The 18,236-nt window shown below is 27.5% G+C and overlaps 1 protein-coding gene across 6 annotated transcripts in view; it reads left to right on the top strand.

Annotated features, from left to right (window-relative positions):
• LOC107445829 (fas-binding factor 1) overlaps positions 1 to 18,236 on the top strand; it is a 42,791-nt gene that overhangs the window by 11,187 nt on the left and 13,368 nt on the right. For all 6 annotated transcript variants that reach the window (XM_043048940.2, XM_043048948.2, XM_043048941.2 and 3 more), the window contains 9 exons: positions 759 to 1,662; positions 3,015 to 3,115; positions 6,406 to 6,453; positions 6,531 to 6,689; positions 9,819 to 9,926; positions 11,163 to 11,302; positions 14,078 to 14,196; positions 16,689 to 16,811; positions 18,000 to 18,143. In XM_043048940.2, coding sequence (XP_042904874.2) covers positions 759 to 1,662; positions 3,015 to 3,115; positions 6,406 to 6,453; positions 6,531 to 6,689; positions 9,819 to 9,926; positions 11,163 to 11,302; positions 14,078 to 14,196; positions 16,689 to 16,811; positions 18,000 to 18,143 — 1,846 coding nt within the window. The remainder of the gene's footprint in view (positions 1 to 758; positions 1,663 to 3,014; positions 3,116 to 6,405; positions 6,454 to 6,530; positions 6,690 to 9,818; positions 9,927 to 11,162; positions 11,303 to 14,077; positions 14,197 to 16,688; positions 16,812 to 17,999; positions 18,144 to 18,236) is intronic.

The following is an 18,236-nucleotide window of genomic DNA, read 5'->3' as shown; positions in this document are numbered from 1 at the left end:
TAGCGTGGCAGCACGAATTTGGTTTTCCAAGTAGGACCACAAATGCTCTATTGGATTAAGGTCAGGTGAATTTGGGGGCCAAGACATGACTTGAAAGTCACTGGAATGTTCCTCGACGATTCGACCCTTATGACATGGTGCATTATCCTGTTGGTAAATACCATCCCCTGCGGGAAAAACTGTTGCCATGAATGGGTGAACCTGGTCTGCAACTATGTTCAAGTAGCTTACAGACGTCAGGGATTGTTCTATGAGGATTATGGGTCCTAATGTGCCCCATGAAAACATTGTTCCTGGGTGAGCTCATTGTTATAGATGGAGGGTAGTCATAATGTAATGGCTCTTTGGTGTATATATATATTTGTTAAATCAATTATTGATAATAGGGAAAAAATTTTTTGAAAAAGTAAGTTAATTAATTAAAAATATTTAATTTTCTACAAATATATTAATTTTTTTATATAAAAATTTAGTGCTAGAACACTAACGTTTATATAAAATTATCATATTTGCCACCAACTTGACTAAATGGGTCATGGTATATGACAAATAAGTCATTTGATAAAATTTTAGTCATATTTTTGATGAATTTTTGTTCTTTTTTAGGTAACTATTTTCATGCTTTAGGCTACTAAAAGCAACTAACTATTTTGTTCATTTTTTTTCTGTGGCAACCCTGCTTATATAAAAGGCAATATTGCAAAGTCTTAAGCTTTGTCAGCAAAATAATAACAAATGTAATAATTTAAATATTTTAGGCATCAAGTAAAAGATCCGGTAAAGAAGAGAGAAACTTTTCTTAAGCAAGTCAGCTTCAAAGAAGCGCAAGAATCACAAAGTATAAAGTCTGCTACGTCTTTTGTCTCAGAAGATCTTTCCATCAAGCCTGACTCAAGTATTTCCTCTGCCCCTCCACGTACTGCACGAAGATCTGAAAAAATGACTTCCTCTAAAGATGATGATATGGACTGGTCTAATTTCTTTAAAGAAAGTCCTAAAAAGAGTAAAGATAGTGTAAAAATACCAACAAGAAAAGAAACTAGTTTTGATGAAGCACCTGATGCATTATCAAATAGGAGGAAGAGTTCTGGTTCAGAGTGGTTAGGATTAAGTGAACCTAATACACCTTCTAAATTAAATCCGTCTGCAAAAGAATCTTTTGTTAAAGAGAATAATCTTGGTGCAGAATTTCAAAACTCAGGGGCAGAATCCACCAAAGGAATCTCTAGCAGGCCCAGACGTCCTCGCACTGCTCCAAGTACTGATGCAGGTTGGCTTAGCGAGGATTTTGGTGCAATTTCAAATCAAGAAAACAAAAGTCCTGTTGCAGTTCAGAATCCTTTGAAGGATTTGCCAGGAAAGCAATTTACAAATGCTCACTCCGATGGTGTGTTGGAAAAAACACACAATAAAAAAGGAACTGACAGTATCTTGTCAGTTGTGAAAAAAAATACTTCCATTAAAGCAGCACCAGAAAAGGAAATTTCAAATATTCAGAACACTAGTTCCCCTCAAAAGAGTTCCTTAGTGTCTGACGCACCCTACATGCTTCCACAGATTATTCCCAATGAATTGCGTGGTCTTCAAAAGAATATGGAGACAGTTGCTGCATTACCCATATATAATACTACCTTAGAGAATATAGGGAATATGCAAGCACTTGTTAGTAAATTATGCATATTTATCTCTCTTTCATGTTTACAAAAGTAAAATTTTGATTATGCTTAAATACGTACTTATTTAAATTTTTGAAAATATATAAAGCTTTCGTTACATAGCTGCCAACTCTACTGGATTTCCAGTAGACTACTGGATTTTGCAAGTTTCTCCTGTTCAACTCGTTTAATAAAAATTCTCCTGGTTTTTGTACATTTTAAGAAATTCCCTACGTTTGAGTAAGTTTCCTTAAAAAATCCCTATTAAAATAGGATTTTTTTGCAGATTATTACTTGATTGAATATTTAAATAAGTATCACTAATACATAATAAAGTAAGCCTTATTTATAAAATTTGGTTAACCATCTAAGAGGAATTAAATGCCTATTGCTATTCAAAATTATGAATAAGCATAATACATAACATTTCAAGATCATTTAATGTGAAACCATAAGTGGAAAATAGTATGGTTGTTCTATTTTGATGACTATAAAAATCCCTAAAATTCCCTATGTATAAAATATTTAGTAGATTTTGCTATCATGAAATTTATATTATTTCATAAAATATACTGGATTTTTTCCTATCCGTGTTGGCAGCTATGGTTAGATACAACTACATTTAGCTTTTACATAAAAAGGTTTTGACAAACTTTTGAATCTAAGATGTTTAAAACAGGGCCCCATTATTTGCCTTAATATGCTTTTATGTTTGCAATACTCAAAAGACACAAGTAATTTCATCTGTTATTATTTTTTCTTTCTCATAGTAAAAAGCAATTTTCTTCTTGCACCACTCGCATTATTCATTTCAATAAAATGAACTCCTTTACTATGTGAATTGCATCATTATTTCTTATAAGTCATAATAATAATGTACTTTTGAACATATAACATTGACTAAAAACTTTGTAACATCAATTTAAATACCTGCAAAAAGAAAACTCGAGCTCACTGTAAACGAACTTCCAATTTCTTAGCTGTTCACTATAAGCATATGAAATAAGATAAATAATAATAGTTAAGTTAATAATAGTTAAGATGGGACCACTAAAATCGTTCACTTTAACCAAGGGTTCAATGTATCCCAAGTTCTTTATTGAAATTAAAATGTATGTATATTTTGAAGCCTTATTATTTGTTGCTTTTAAATTAAAACCTTATTTTTTATGATAAAAATTTATGTTATTTTCAAATATTTTTATTTAACTTTACATTATTTTTGTTATTAAAAACTTTTAATGATAAAAAAAATTATTCATAGCACCTCCTTTCTGTTAAATTTAAAAAGAATTGTGTATCAGAAACTGCCAGTACTTGTATATCTTGATACTTTAATGCATATGTTTTTTTATATAGATGAATAATCATGTTTTGGAGAGAGATCAACTAATTAAATCATCTGAAGCAATGAAATCAATGTATGAGGAGCGAATTGAAACTATGAAAATGTTACACAAGTTAGTTACAAACTTAATAATTATGCCGATAATTTTTTTTTTAAAAAAAAAGATACTAATGGAATGAATTAATTTGCATTTTCAATTATTACTCATTATAAAATAATTGATTCCATATGACATTTTAGTGAACTAGAGTAAATTAGCTATTGCAAGCTTTCAACTGGTGAAATCTATAAATCTTTAACGTATCTGAACTTTTATGTTATAACATTCACACTCTTGGCATTTTAAAGTGCAGCCAAAAGGTGGGTTTTCAAAATTTTTTCTCTGACCTGACTGTTTGTTGCCAAATGCACTTGAAACTTTTACCGTCCAAAGTTTTTCAAGTACTAATATACTTATTATAATAGAAAAGCTGAATGGATGAAGGCTCTAGATTACATTTTTTGTGAAATAAAGTAAATTAGCTTCTGCAAGCTTCTAACTGATCAAATTTATTAATCGTTCGAAGTGCTGGCAAAGGACATGTTTTCTAAGGTAGCTTGTTGACTGTTTGTTGCCAAATGCACTTTAAGCTTTCTTCCCCACCAAGTTTTTTTAAAGTTTAGAGTGAAATGAATGAAGGTTCCAAATGACATTTTTTGAAAATTGAAGTTAATTAGCTTCTGAAAGCTTTCGATTGGCGAGATCTAGAAATACTTTTAATTTATTAACTATTTATGTTAAAGCATTCTCTCTCGGCATTTTATAGTGCTATCAAAAGGCAGGTTTACTAAGGTTTCTTGTTAATTGCTTGTTGCCAAATGTTCTAAGACTCCAAAATTGTCACTTATTGCCACTACTTTCATTAATTCGTTAATGTTGTATAGTTAAATAAGTCTAAAATGAAGATATTTCCCCAAAAAATCTTTCTTTTTCAAATATAATTTAATATATAAATATCATAATATGTAAGGTTATTTCAAACATAACCATATGCATAATGTTATTTCAAATATAACCTTATAGAGGAGAGGGTAGGTAGATGAGGTTCTTATATATAAAGTTATAATGCATATAAGGTTATTTTAAATATTACCTTATATATCATAACGTTACATATATAAGAACCTGATCTACCTCCTTCATTGAAAATGTATTCAGTTATTATTCTGCAAAATAGGATAGCCTTAATTATGCTTTAAAAAAAATTCTAAAACTAAGACATGAAAATTGGTTGGAAAAACTGAATTGTTTTGTAGTTACTTACAACTATTTTATTACAATACTTAACTACAACTACTTTTTTTTAATGTGGTGATAACAAACTACTTTTAAAATATAGTTATAGTACTACTTTTTGGAGATAAACTTTACTGGTGAACTTAATTTACACCCATGTTCAAAATGGTTTTTAATTAAAAAAAGAAAGAAAAAAAGGCTTATTTAAATGTGAAGAATTATTAAGAAACATTTATGTTGCCATGAGCAGGTTTGTTATTCTAAACCATTTTTTACAATTTTTTGTAATCTTCAACTTTTTATGACAGCCCATATTTAATAAGGAAGTCATCAAATATTTGTGGTTTTCTTACTAACACAGTGTATGCAAAATTTAGTTACTATATATTATACATATAAATGAAATATTTGCTTGTTTTAAAGGGTTATGTCTTTTGTAAAATTATTAACAATCGAATAGTTTTCTAAATTTTTTTGAAAAAATTATAACTTTGTTACTCTAATTAAAAAATTAATAAAATTACTGTTAAATATATAAACGTTTGGTAAAATTAATGCTCATAAAAAGTTCCTATAAAGCTAGTAATTTATTTTTTTAGTTTTTATCAGCAGTTGTATTTTTTAAGGAGAGCTGACAAAATCTTAACTAACATTTATTTAAGTTTATACAAACAGAAACAAATTTGGTAACCTCTATTTGGAACAAGGTGATTAAATTTTTTGACTTCAAAATTTTTGCCCGAGGAACATTTTTCTCTTGGACCTTTTGTACTCATTATTTTCAAGTGGATGTGTTTTATTGTTATTCATTTTTTGAATTAGTTAGAATCAGGTGATTAATGTAAACAAAACTTTTTTAAGTTGGATTTACTGTAGGAAAAATGTTTTCAATTTTGTTCCAACAGTTATTTAAATTTTATTTTTATTTTGAATTTATTAGAGATTATTGATTTACTTATATTTTTTATTCATGGTTCTTCAAGTTAATTATAATCTGTGAAAAAGTAATTATAATCTGTGTGTAAAACTGTGAAATTTTATAATTTTTTTTCTGCAAAAAATTGGAAAAATATAGACTTTTTTTTTTTAATTCTATACTCTCAAAAACTTGTATACAATATTTATTCCTATAATACTTGACTGTTCAGAAGACATAAATCGTAAATTAACGCGATTTTTTTTAAAAAAAGTTTATGTTTAATGTCTAACGTTTTTCTTTAAGTTATGTTTTTAAGGGGTCACAAAACCCAAAAAATGACCAAAATATCGATATTTTTTTTATTGCTTATAATAAAACTTTAAACTATTTCAAATGCACTGGAAAAAAATCATCTCTCTATCTTCATTTTTAAAAAAAGTTATGAATGATTTTAGATTGCCCTAAAATGGAAACTTGATCAGCAGACAGACTTTAAAGTGCNAAACTTCAAACTATTTCAAATGCACTGAAAAAAAAATCATCTCTCTATCTACATTTTTAAAAAAAGTTATGAATGATTTTAGATTGCCCTAAATCGGAAATATTATCAGCAGATAGACTTTAAAGTGCCTTTTCTTATAGATGATAATTTTGTGTTTTAATCTTAATTAAATCCCTAAGGAGAATTTTTTCTATTTAAGATAAAGCTTTGAAGTAAAATTTTTTTATCTTAAGTGTAATGTACACTTATTTAAATTGTACATGGAATAAGCATTTTATTAGGTTTTACAATTTTTACAGCATGTTATATATACCTAACAGGAATTTTTAACCTGTTTTTTCTACTTTTTTACAAAATAATCTATAAAAAATGTTCTAATTGATGTATCAACAAATGAATGCACAAAATTGGTAAGATGAATATTGTAAGCACTAAGAAAAAAAATTGAAAATATGTTAAAATAAAAAAGCCTTAGGGATTTAAAAATTTTGAATTTTTTAAAAATTTAAAAAAAATTAAGCAATTTTATTTTTTTTGAAGATAAATTAGTGATTATAAGTTAAATGAGCATGTAAAGCATCCACAAAATGAATGGTTATAACCTTTATTTACAAAAAATGTTGCAAGGGTACTCTGACTTAAGTTACTGTTTTTCTTTACACTAATATTTGAAAGTTCTTTTTTATTTGTACATTTTATTTTTAGGGATCAAATTAAATCTTTAGAAGAATCCTTCAAGATCTTAGAAAATAAGTAAATATCTTTAATATTTTTTTATCAAAATATGTGCTGATCATTTTAGACTGCTTATTATTTTACTTAATTTTTAGCTTGAAGACAGACATAGAAAATAAAGTTCAGGTATATGAAACTAAACTAGATGCTTTCGGAAAGGAAAAAGATTTGTTAGAAAAGAGTTTAAAAGAGAAATCGATTGATATGGAGGCGCAGCATTTAAAAGAGATTCAAAAGCTTAAAGATTTGCACAAGTATGAATTATGTGTCAAATTGATTGTTCTATTCACTTGATAGCAAATACAATTTTGCTTATTAATAAAAATTTATCATTGTTCTGATGCTTTATTTCATGTATCATTGTAATGTAGGATAACTCTTATCAGTGTTTAAGGTTGTTCTTTGAAGACTGAGTCATTGTATGGAATGGCGAATTATATGTTGTAAAATTTATATGAATAATATAGCTGTAATATTTTTATAATTGCTGTGAGTTTGTAACAGTTATTCATGACTGTTAGGTTAAGTTTTGTCATGCACCCTCTATGAGAATACCAACTTTCTACGCTTTCCAAGAAAGTTTTTTCTAGTGATAACAAAGTTTATGTTTTAATGTATGATTCTTTGTTTAGGAAATTTAGTTTTAAGTTATTTTTCTCACTACTACAAGAGAAGGATTTAATACTTCATATAAAAATCCACTTTGTTCCAGTTCTCTTGTGTTCAGCCTTTTAAAATGTTGGCAAAATTATGAAAGCTTTATTTTTTTGATGTCTACCATTCGGCAAAAAACTCTGCAAAAGCCTAACAGCTGGTAGACCAGCCTCTATGTTAATTATTAAAATGGCTATAAAATCTCAATATTAAAAAAGCTTTAGTTTTGGGAAAATGAAAAACGTTAATGCTCTAACAGTTTACTATTTAAAAAGTTACTCCAACGCCTCATTGTTTCGAGATTATAATATGCAGAAACTGAAAAATAATCATTGATTATTATGATTTTCATCTTACAGGAAAAATCTCACAAAATGTGTAATAATTATTAAGATGTTTACGTTATTCGCATATTTTGAAGTCTAGATAATTTTATGAGCAATATACTATACATAGTTTAAAATTAAAAGCTTAAGTTTAAGAACCAGTTTTTTTTAAAAAATCTGGCAAATCAGACAGGTTTGTATGCTTGACATTTTTTATTTTCTTGAAATTTTCAGGAAAACTGTTAGACGTGTTTTTTTTATTTTTGCAAAATTTTTTTTTTCCTTGAAGTTTTGGAGGGTCAAAACTGGAGTTATTTTCTCTTGAATTTTAAAGCAGATTGATTTGCAAGTGGAAATACTGTGTGTGAATAATGCAACTGACCATTGTTTTATGTTCTACTATATTCACAATAACTATTAAGAAATAAATTCTTTCATTGAACCTTTTCATCAAAGTTCATTAAAAATTCTTAAAAAACAGCAATTTTCTTAGACTTTGACCATCAAAGTCTACTGGTACGAACAGTGAACCACAAAGGTATATTTCTGTTAATGCATGTCAATGAATAGTACCTAAAAATAAACATGCGTTTTGTATTAATGACATAAGCTTAGAATTGGTCTTAAAGTAGCAAAAAACTGAAATTTTGCACAAATTTGAAGGTCATTAACTGTCTTTGCCAAAACTAGACAAATATGAAATTTTCTAGAAAAGCAGCCTTAAGTATGGTGAAAGCAAAAGATTACAGTTACTAATTCAACTTTTTTATGAGTCCCAAGTTTGAAACCTGTACCTGAGTAATGGAATACAGAAATAGTTATGAGAATGTTCTGAATTGTTTTTTAAAAAAAAACTGTGATTTAGACCTAATATGAATATTTTAACTTTTTCCCGGAGTGAGCTACATTCACCATTTAGAACTTACTGAGGGAGTGGGGCAAAGAGCTTTGTTTTGCGGCCTTCAATTTCAAATCACAAATTGTTTTGATGCATTTTTTTTGCTGCGATAAAACCAAGACAAATGAAATCAAAACCAATTTTTTATTAACAGTTTTAGAAATACTTAATATCTTATTTTGAACATAATAACTATCCATAACATCCAAACAATATGTCATTTGTCTTGATAGCAAAGTGTAAACTCCTTCAATTCAGTAAGTTCTAGATTGAGACTGCAGCTCACCTCAGTGAAAGGTGTTAACTTCACATTCATATTGGACCTATACCATTTTTTAGAACAATTTACAGAATTCCCAAAACTATTTCTGTATTCATTTACTTAGGTACAAGTCTTAAACTTTTCGGTGATGTTATTAAAAAGTTGAATCAGCAACCATAGTTCTGTTGATTCATTTTGTTTCTGCCGTACTTAAAGTCTTATTTTTTCCCCAGCATATTTCATACTTGTCTAGTTTTAGCAAAGGCAGTTAATGACTTTGAAAGGTGAGTAAAATTTCAGTCTTTTAGGTCATGCCAAATGTTTATTGTTGTTCAGTGAAAATAGTTAAAAGCATTTTTTTTTCTTCAAATTTGTCAGGTAGTTCTGTGGGACTATATCTTGAATGTTCTCAAGTTGTAATTTTACAAATGTTTGTCATGTTTCAACTTCTTTTTTCCTTGTTTTATTAAAATGTAAAATTTTTCACTAGACAGTGATGTTAAAATAATTGCTTAAAATAATGTTTATAAAACAAATTATTTATTGCTAGGACATCATAAAAGCAGCAAAATTCAACTTTCTAAAATTCATTTAAAGGAATGAGTTTGAAAGAAGATTCTCATTCATCTAATATATATATTTTTAGGAATTGTTTACTAAAATTGCTACAATGGAAAAATAAACTATTTTTGGTTCTTCTATTATTTTACTTCTTGATTTTTCTCCTAGAGAAAACTACTTCTTCTGGGGAATTCTAATATAATGTAAATCCCTATTTGCTTGGATAGAAAGCATTATCTAATCATTTACTTAGCAAGCAAAATGCATTTTTCTTACATCTGAATCTGACATTGTATAAGTTGAATTTTATATGCTTGTGTTGAGGGATTTAACACTGGAGAATATAATTCAAAAGTGATTCTATGTATGCAATAGTAAACCAGTATCAAAACCAGTCTGGCAAGAATCACTGTTATATACCTTTTGACCTTGATGAAAACATCAGTAACTCATGCATTAAAAATGCATACATTTGGTTTCATTCTCATACAACATAAGAAATTAAATCTCGATGAAATGAAATAAAATTAGTTGTAACTGTAGTGTTCTGTCAATTCAGTACACTATTCTTTAATGCCATCAACATGTTAATTCTAGACTTGATTTTAGTTACATGTTTATTTATCTTCTAACTTCACACTTTAGTCTGTTTATAGTATTCTCTTATTTTTCACCATTTCAGTCTGTCTGTCAAGCAAATGAAGCAAGATCACGAGGAAGCTTTACAGAGACTGAATAGATTAAAAGATCAAGAAGTTGAAGCAATTTTGAGTACTCAAGCACATTCAAGGTTTGCGTCGTTTCCTTTATCATAAGCTTTCACTTTTATGTTAATAAATTTGTAGCTTTTTTTAAAGAAGGTATTTATTACTTATTTTTCATATTCTTGATTTTATATTCTCATCTTTTCTTATTATGCTTTTGAAAAAATAAGACTATATTAAATTTTACTCAACTACACAACAGCCTATTTTAGAGGGACATCTTTTTTATTTTATTTTCTAAGTTCAAGCATTTAACCTGTTATGAGTCCTTGGGAAGTACACTTCTTACTAATTTATTAATTGTCATTGGAAAGCTATCTTCTCTCTTTTGATTTGTGCGGACAGCTGCTGTCAACTTCAGAAAATACAAGAAGGGCTTTTTTCACATAATTATGGATAACAGTAAAGGTTTATATAATTATGAATAACAGTAAGGCAAAACCAACAACGGGGAGCTATTTTCCCTTTTGTGTTTGCTCTTTTGATAATTTCTCATAAAATTTATGTGTAGTTATAGACATAAAAATAATAAATTCCGTTATATATAAGTAAAGAAGTTCAAGTTTATGGCCAATCCTTTAAAGCTGATAAAATTTTAAAACTATTAAACACTTTCCCTTAAAAAATGGTCTTAACCAAATTAACTTTTATAAATAAAAAAAAAGCTTACTAGAACTACAACTACTCACCAGTACAAAGTACTAGAAGAAATGAAATGGTCATTTGATAATTTAATGTATTTATTGATATTTAAAGACATTTTTAAGGGAAATTTTTTTTTCTCAAATTATTTCATTTACACAAAAAGTAATTAACAAGAACTTTGTGAATACTTTTATGACCATGCTAACCATGTTCTGATAATGTCATTTTTTAATATAATATAAACCAAAACATTAAACATAGTTTATGATTAACAACATTAAACATAGTTATGAAACATGGTACTCTAACTAATCTTTGCAAAGTAAAATAAAATTGTAGTAAAAAATAAATGACCAACCACATGAAGTTAGTAATTTTTATTTAATATTTTGAATGCAGCAGCTTCTGTTTGACATTTGCTTCATTTTTTTGTTGAAAAAGTAATGGATATTTTAGCTATCTTTTACTGGAAGTTATTCAATTTATTTCTAAATTAACAATTCTGAGGTGGAATTTAAAAACAATGATTGATGTGAGTGAGTTATTCAATTTTTGAAATAGTTTTCCCTCCCACATCCGATTAGTATGACAGTAACATTCAAAAACTCATTTTTTAGATCACTCCAAAATTTAGCTGATCAATTAGAAGCGCGTACTACTGAGTTGGCTAATTTACAGGCAAAAGTGGAAGAACGAAATCAAGCAACTTTGCGTGAAAAACGAGCCCTATTAGATACTAAAGAGCGAGATCTGAAAGGTAAGTCTTAGTAAATCAATATTGTTTGTGTTTCATTATTGTTTGTATTTATAAGCTATTAATTTTGAGTTTCAAAAATAATTTATTCATAAATTCTGTTCTCAGTGTAGTTTATCAAAATATTATTGAATTTGTGCCGGAACTGCACAAAGTTTCTTTATTTATTTTTGATAACTCATTTCTTGATCTATCATAATAAAAAAGCTACTGTATTTTTTCTAACAAAATGTTGATTATGTTCCAGACATAATTGTTAATCGTTTTTTTTTTTAAATTTTAATAATAATGACTAAAAAATACCAGGTAATACCAAAGTTTCTTTAATTTATTCTTGATTATCTATCATAATAAAAAAGCTACTATCTTTTTCCTAACAAAATGTTGCTTATGTTCAAGATATAATTGTGAACCGTTTTTTTAAAATTTTATTAATAATGACTAAGAAGTACCAGGTAATACCAAAGTTTCTTTATTTATTCTTGATTACCTATCATAATATTCCATATTCTTGTAGCATAAGCTATTTTAATAAATGTTTTTTTTTCATAATGGATTAATATTTATGACAATCCAGATACCTTCAGCTTTCCTTTTTTTACTTACTACATTGAAAATAAAATCATAAAGCAGGTCTTTGAAAAAAACGTAATTTACTGTCCTACAAAATGTCAGAATATTAAATCAAAAAGAAGCTTTTGAGAAATAAGTAGCATTTTTTTCCATGGAAAAATAAAATTTTATTAAAAACGATTTGCTTTCATTATGGTAAATAGACATAGCCTAATGTCGTGACAGCATAACAGCCTACTGTTGTCCAACAAAGAATGATAAAAAAGTCCAACAAAGAATGATAAATTTTTTTAATATTCTTTTGTTAAAACTTTATACTGATTTTTTAAAAAAAAAAATACTAGATGTAATCATGTATCTAATATTTTGTACTTAGTGTTTACAAGTACCAAGTGCTTTCAAACATATTCAGTTGCTATCAATTTATTTTGACGCCCGGTGGCTGAGCGGTAGCGCTTCGCGCTGTCGTGCCACAGGTCCCTGGTTCGATCCTCGGGCCGGGCAAGGTTGACTCAGCCTTTCATCCCTTCAGTGGGTCGATAAATGAGTACCAAGCATGCTTGGGAACTAAACACTGGGGGTTCCGCGTTCGGCTGACCACCTGACCGGAACATCTGCTCCTGCACCCCAGAGCCCAAGGTCAAGAAAACTGAGATGGGCGCAGTAGGCCTTGGCCCTTTATGGGCTGTCACGCCACTGAGTTTAGTTTATCAATTTATTTTAAAAATACAAAATTTAAAACCTCTAAAACTTGTTTAAAAAAATAAAAATAGTTGGCAGCATTGGCTAAAAATTCTTTTTTTGGATTAATGATGCAGGATTAAGTTTGGATTACGTAACGGATTCAACAAATTGAGTCCAGAATCAATTTATTGTATGCTTTCTTTTCCTTTTATTTGCTGCATATTCTACTGAAGAGAACATGTGGAAGTCCAAACTTAAATCACATGTAATATGCAATGACTTCTTTATAAGCAAAACAGAATAAAAATTTATACAAAAAGTATCAGGTTCTCGTATTTATTTGATCAGTATAAATTAATACCTAATATTGAAAAAGTTGTCACTTGCTCATTTCTAATGCTATGTACTAATAAAATTATTATTATTTAATTATGTTAAAAAAATGTAAAGGGAGATTTAATTTGAGTTACAAAGAGTCTTATAATCATCCGCCTCAATATATATTTTTAAAATTTTTATCACACACTCATATTTAACTCAGGAAAAAAAAACAACAAAAATATTATTAAACTTTGCCCATTTATTATTGGAGTAAATAATTATGGTGATTGGATTAAAGTTGTTGGATGAAAATTCAGATGATTGATTGTTGGATGAAAATTCAGAGGAATATTAAAATTGCCTTTTGATACTGCCTCATAATCAAATGAGTTGGATGCTTCTTTGCTTTCACTGTGATTAAGCTTGATAATGAATGTTTTTCTAATAAATATTAATTTATATACATAGCATGTATAGTGTCCTAAGTAAAAATCGGATCAGCCTGAATAACTTTTGATCTAATGATTGGATTTTCACATTCTAAAACTAAATCTTAAAGGTTCGAAGGAGTGACTTCAAATGTGGTAATTAATTAGTGCGAACCATATTTTAAGTTATGAAATCAGACAAAAAACCGTACTTTCTCTGAATAAACGTGCCTTTTTTTGATTGATTTAAATTTTTGATCCCCAAAATATAGAGGGTAGCTGCAATCTGGAAAATATGGTCCCCATAGTTTGGTCAGGAGAGCAGTTCAAAGTTCTTAGCCCTTAATGTTAATTTTACTTTTTGAGTATTTCGCTATATCTCGAGAACTCTTTAAGCAAATTGAAAAATTCTTGTTCATAGAACTGAAAAATTTAAAATTTTGCACCCAATAATAAAATTTGTTTAACCAAAGATAATTCTGTGCAAAAAAATTTTTTTTTCTTAATATTTATTATTTCATTTAATAATGGTCGAAAGAAATTTGAATTGAAAGGTATACAAATTTTTGCATCATTTTAAAAAATATAATTTTGCAAGACAAAATACGAAATTTGACCAAAGTCTGTCGAATAGTTCCTGAGAAATCGAATCTTAAATATCTGACTTTTTTGAAATTCAATTTCTCAGGAACTATTTGACTGATTTCGCTATAATTTCAAATTTGGTCATTTAAAATTGCAAATGCCATTTTAAATAATTGGACCTATTTAGCGTTGCAAAATCGACTAGAAAGACAACTAGAGGATGGAGATGAGGAAAGAAATAGGTTGCAGCAGTTAGTTCTGAGACTTGAGAATCGTCTTCAAAAGTCAGCTACTGAAGGGGAAGAAGTTAGTATGATCGATCAATTTTGATATTTTTTTCCCTTTTAATCTGATATTTATTTCTGATGGTTAAGTTTGTTAAAATTTATTGTTTCTAAGCATGTGTAGGAATTGTACTTATAAAAAAAATTTTTATTGTAAAAAAATACATGTTTTATTTAAAAAATTTATTTTTTTAAAATCCGAATACACTAAAAATAATAAACATTAAAGAGTGTCATGGTGACTAAATTCCAATTTGTTTTTGAAGGGATGGAATATATTTTTGTTCTTCACAATTTAACATTAAGTTGTGATCGTTAATATCTATTTTTTTACAATGATAACAATATTAAAAGCATTTCCACAATAGCCCATTTTTGGCTAATAGGGTGATTTAAATTAAGGTTCCCCATTTTCATGACCAACTGCATGATTTTAACAATGTTGTCAACATTGTGCACAGCCCACCTTTACTTCCCAGAAAAGCTGGTACTCATAAATCAAGTTGCCCTTGGGGATATAACCCCAGTCCTTTAAAATAACAGTTCAGTGCCTTAACCACTGAGTAATGAGCTAGAATATTAAATTATAGTACATATTTTATTAAAAGTCGGTGATCATTACAAAAAAGAGGTTAAATGTTTGTGATCATGTTCTATTATTACAAAGTTTTCTTCCCTTTTTAAATTTTTACTTTTGTGGATTCAAGTTACCTCTTATATACCATTTTTTCTTTTTGCGTGAAATTTATTTACAAAATTGAGCACTCAGTGACTTTAATTTTTTTTCAAATTCCAAACGTATAATATTTTTCATTGTCTAATTTATTAATAACTTTGGTATTTGTGTTTAACGCTTTATTTTAAGTGGCTGAAGCAAACTATGCAATTTTTTTTATTCTGTTAGTTTTCCAATTCAATCAAAATATTTTATTATTTATCACTGGATATATTTTATTTCCATTAATATGTCTTTTGGTGTTACAAGTACGACAAAGATAGTTCAATTTTCCCATTTTATTCCCCAATATATGTATTTAAATTGTACAATATATACATTTCTCTCCTGTTCACTTTATTATTATTATTTATTTCTTTTTTTGCTCCCCTTGAGATTGTGCAGCGCTCTTTTTTTTATTACTCAAAGTTCTTTTGCATACGTTTTTTTATTTTAAAATTTTCTTTTTATTTTGAAAAATTCCTGAGACAACTTTTTTAAATGGTTAGAGGCTGCCCAGATATTTTTCATGTTTCTTCAAAATCACGTTTTTTTTTTTCTGTTGAAAAGAATCAAAAATAAGTAAGAAAAATTTAAGGCTCAGCCATCAAATTTGCATTTTTCTCTTCTTTGAATTTGCCGTGATTGGTTTTCAATTTCTCTTGAATTCAGATAATCTTTTTCTTGTATTCTCACTTGTTCCTCCTGCCACTTGTGTTGTATTTTACTTTTATAATGTATGCTTTTATTATATGTAAGTTTTGCATTTATAACACTTAGACAAATATTTGAATTTTCTACTGCTAACATACACATATCAAAATGGTTCCCCCTATAAATCAGAAATAAAAATCATTTACCAGAATAAACAAATTTTTAAGCCTCTCTCTCTCTACACACACATATATATATATATAATGGTACAATATAATTTTTTATGTATACTTTATTTCAATTTAATTTATTTTTAGTGTGAAAAAAATGCAATGTATGGATTTTATTACAGTATACTCAATATCTCAAACTTCTATATCTCGAGAACCTTGTTATGTAAAAAAATATTTTTCCCCTTGGCATTTTATATCCACCTAATGTTATTTGAAATTCCTATATTGAATAGTTTCTTCTCAAAACCTTGTTATNGTTTTAAAATTCGAATAAATGTTTGTAGTAATAGAAGAGACTTCTATCTTCAAATTCTACACATTTTTAAAGTGAAATAAACATAATACTGAATAGCAGCACTTGAAAAATGCCAAATTCGAATTTGCACAAAGTAGCCCCGAATGACGGTATGTCGAAAAAATATTTTTCCCCATGGCATTTTATATCCACCTAACGTTATTTGAAATTCCTATATTGAAGAGTTTCTTCTCAAAACCTTGTTATTTCGAATTTTTCTTGAAATAGAAAATAAATTTTTTCAGAAAAATCACAATGTAAATTTGTTGTCAACCAATTTTTTCTATTTAATGCATAATTATCTTCGTCTTGTCTTACTTTTAAAAATAAAATTATCATTGTTATATTTAGACTTATAGTCAACTATCATTACATACATATTTATTAGTAGTTATTCTTGTGTTTCATGACTCTGCTTTTTAGAGTATATTTTTCTACTTTTTAGAATATATTTAGTTCTGAACTTGTTATCTAAAAAACTCGCTATAACGAAAGTTTTTTTTATCGTCCCTTCCACTTTGAGACATTGAGAATATACTGTATAAAAACGTATACTGTTAATTCATTTTTCTTACATTGTTGTGTTCTATTACTTTTCATTAGATAATTTTTTTTAGGATCGTTGGGATGTGCAGCAACTGAAAGCAAGACTGAAAGTTCAACAAAAATATTTAGATGAAGAATACAAATTGAAAATGGATCAGATTGAAAGGGAAAAAGAAAAACTTCAAATAAATCAGGTATAATCATTAAAAGAATGAAGCTAAATGTGTATAAAGCACAAATAAAGGAATAGAATTAGACATAATATAGTTTTGGTGTCATTCTTGTTACACTACCCCCACTGCTTAAACCACTTTAAATGTGCATTTTGTGTTACTTTATTTCTGTCACTTTGTATGTAGAACTGAAATTATAGTAAATCCATTTCCATAATTTTGTGTTTTATTCACATGGTTTTGCTTTATTCATACTTAAACATAGCACAAAGTATATCCTAACCTCATTTGGATAATCTATAAATTCTGTCATGATTTCATTTAAAAATATGAAACTGATAATTATGTACAGTTCAATGTTATTCTTAGTAAAATTTAGCTTGATCATAAAATATTTTAATTCAGATTTAATCAGATAATAGTAATCTTATTATTTTATGATAAATCTTTCAGGAATATACAGTTTATAAAATAAGAACATTGAAGTTTTAATTATAATAATGTATTTTCAGGTTCTCCTTACATTAAATTTTTTCTATCCTAGGAATTCTATTACTGACTATTCTTCTAGTATATATAATAAGATACCATTTTCTCACATATATCTCTTTGATAGATTTTATATTTGTCTTATGCAAGAGCAATTCATTTGTTTGAGCTGAAAAAATAATTATGATTATTCTCAAACAGATTCAGATGTTTTCTTATAATTTGTCAATAATTATACTAATTAAATAATGAGTTCGATATCATTAAAATTAGGCAATGTGTATTGAAGTGAAAAAGATTACATATTTTTTGAGTTTTATAATTATAATGTGTACCGAATCAAACTTGAATCTGGCTATGAAATGGAAAATAAATAAAAAAGCTTCACGTGAGAAATAAGAATTAAGTATTCTTTATTATATTTATAAAGTAAATATTGCACTAAGACCAATAAAATTTTTATTTAATTTAGTAATTGAAAAGTAAGAATTAAATATCCTTAATTATATTTATAAAGTAAATATTGCACTAAGATTAATAAAATTTGTATTTAATTTAGTAATTGAAAACCACAATTTTTAGCTGTTAAGGTATAATTTTATGGTTTTATTAATGTTGGAAAATATTATATACATTTAATTTTATATAGCTTTCATAGACTTTTTTAATGTTTAATTTGAGTTGGCGTTTGTTTTTTAAATTTTAAAATATTTCTTTTAGAATTCTTTGTTACAAGAACAAAAAATCGTTCTTCTTCAACTGGCTGAAGAACGACAGCAAATCACCAGAGAAAAAAACGAGTTGGAGTTTATTTCTAGAAAAGTAAAAGAAGATGAGGCAAAATTCAATGTGAAGAAATTAAAGGTATTTTTTTTTCTTTATTTAATACGTTTTTCTATAAAAAAAGTTTTCTCGTTTGGCTTGAAACTAGATAGTATGCAAAAATATTTTGCTCAT

Source organism: Parasteatoda tepidariorum, chromosome 7 (genome assembly GCF_043381705.1).
Source record: "Parasteatoda tepidariorum isolate YZ-2023 chromosome 7, CAS_Ptep_4.0, whole genome shotgun sequence".
In the NCBI taxonomy this organism is placed as follows: Eukaryota; Metazoa; Arthropoda; class Arachnida; order Araneae; family Theridiidae; genus Parasteatoda; species Parasteatoda tepidariorum.
This window is presented reverse-complemented; position numbering and strand designations above follow the sequence as displayed.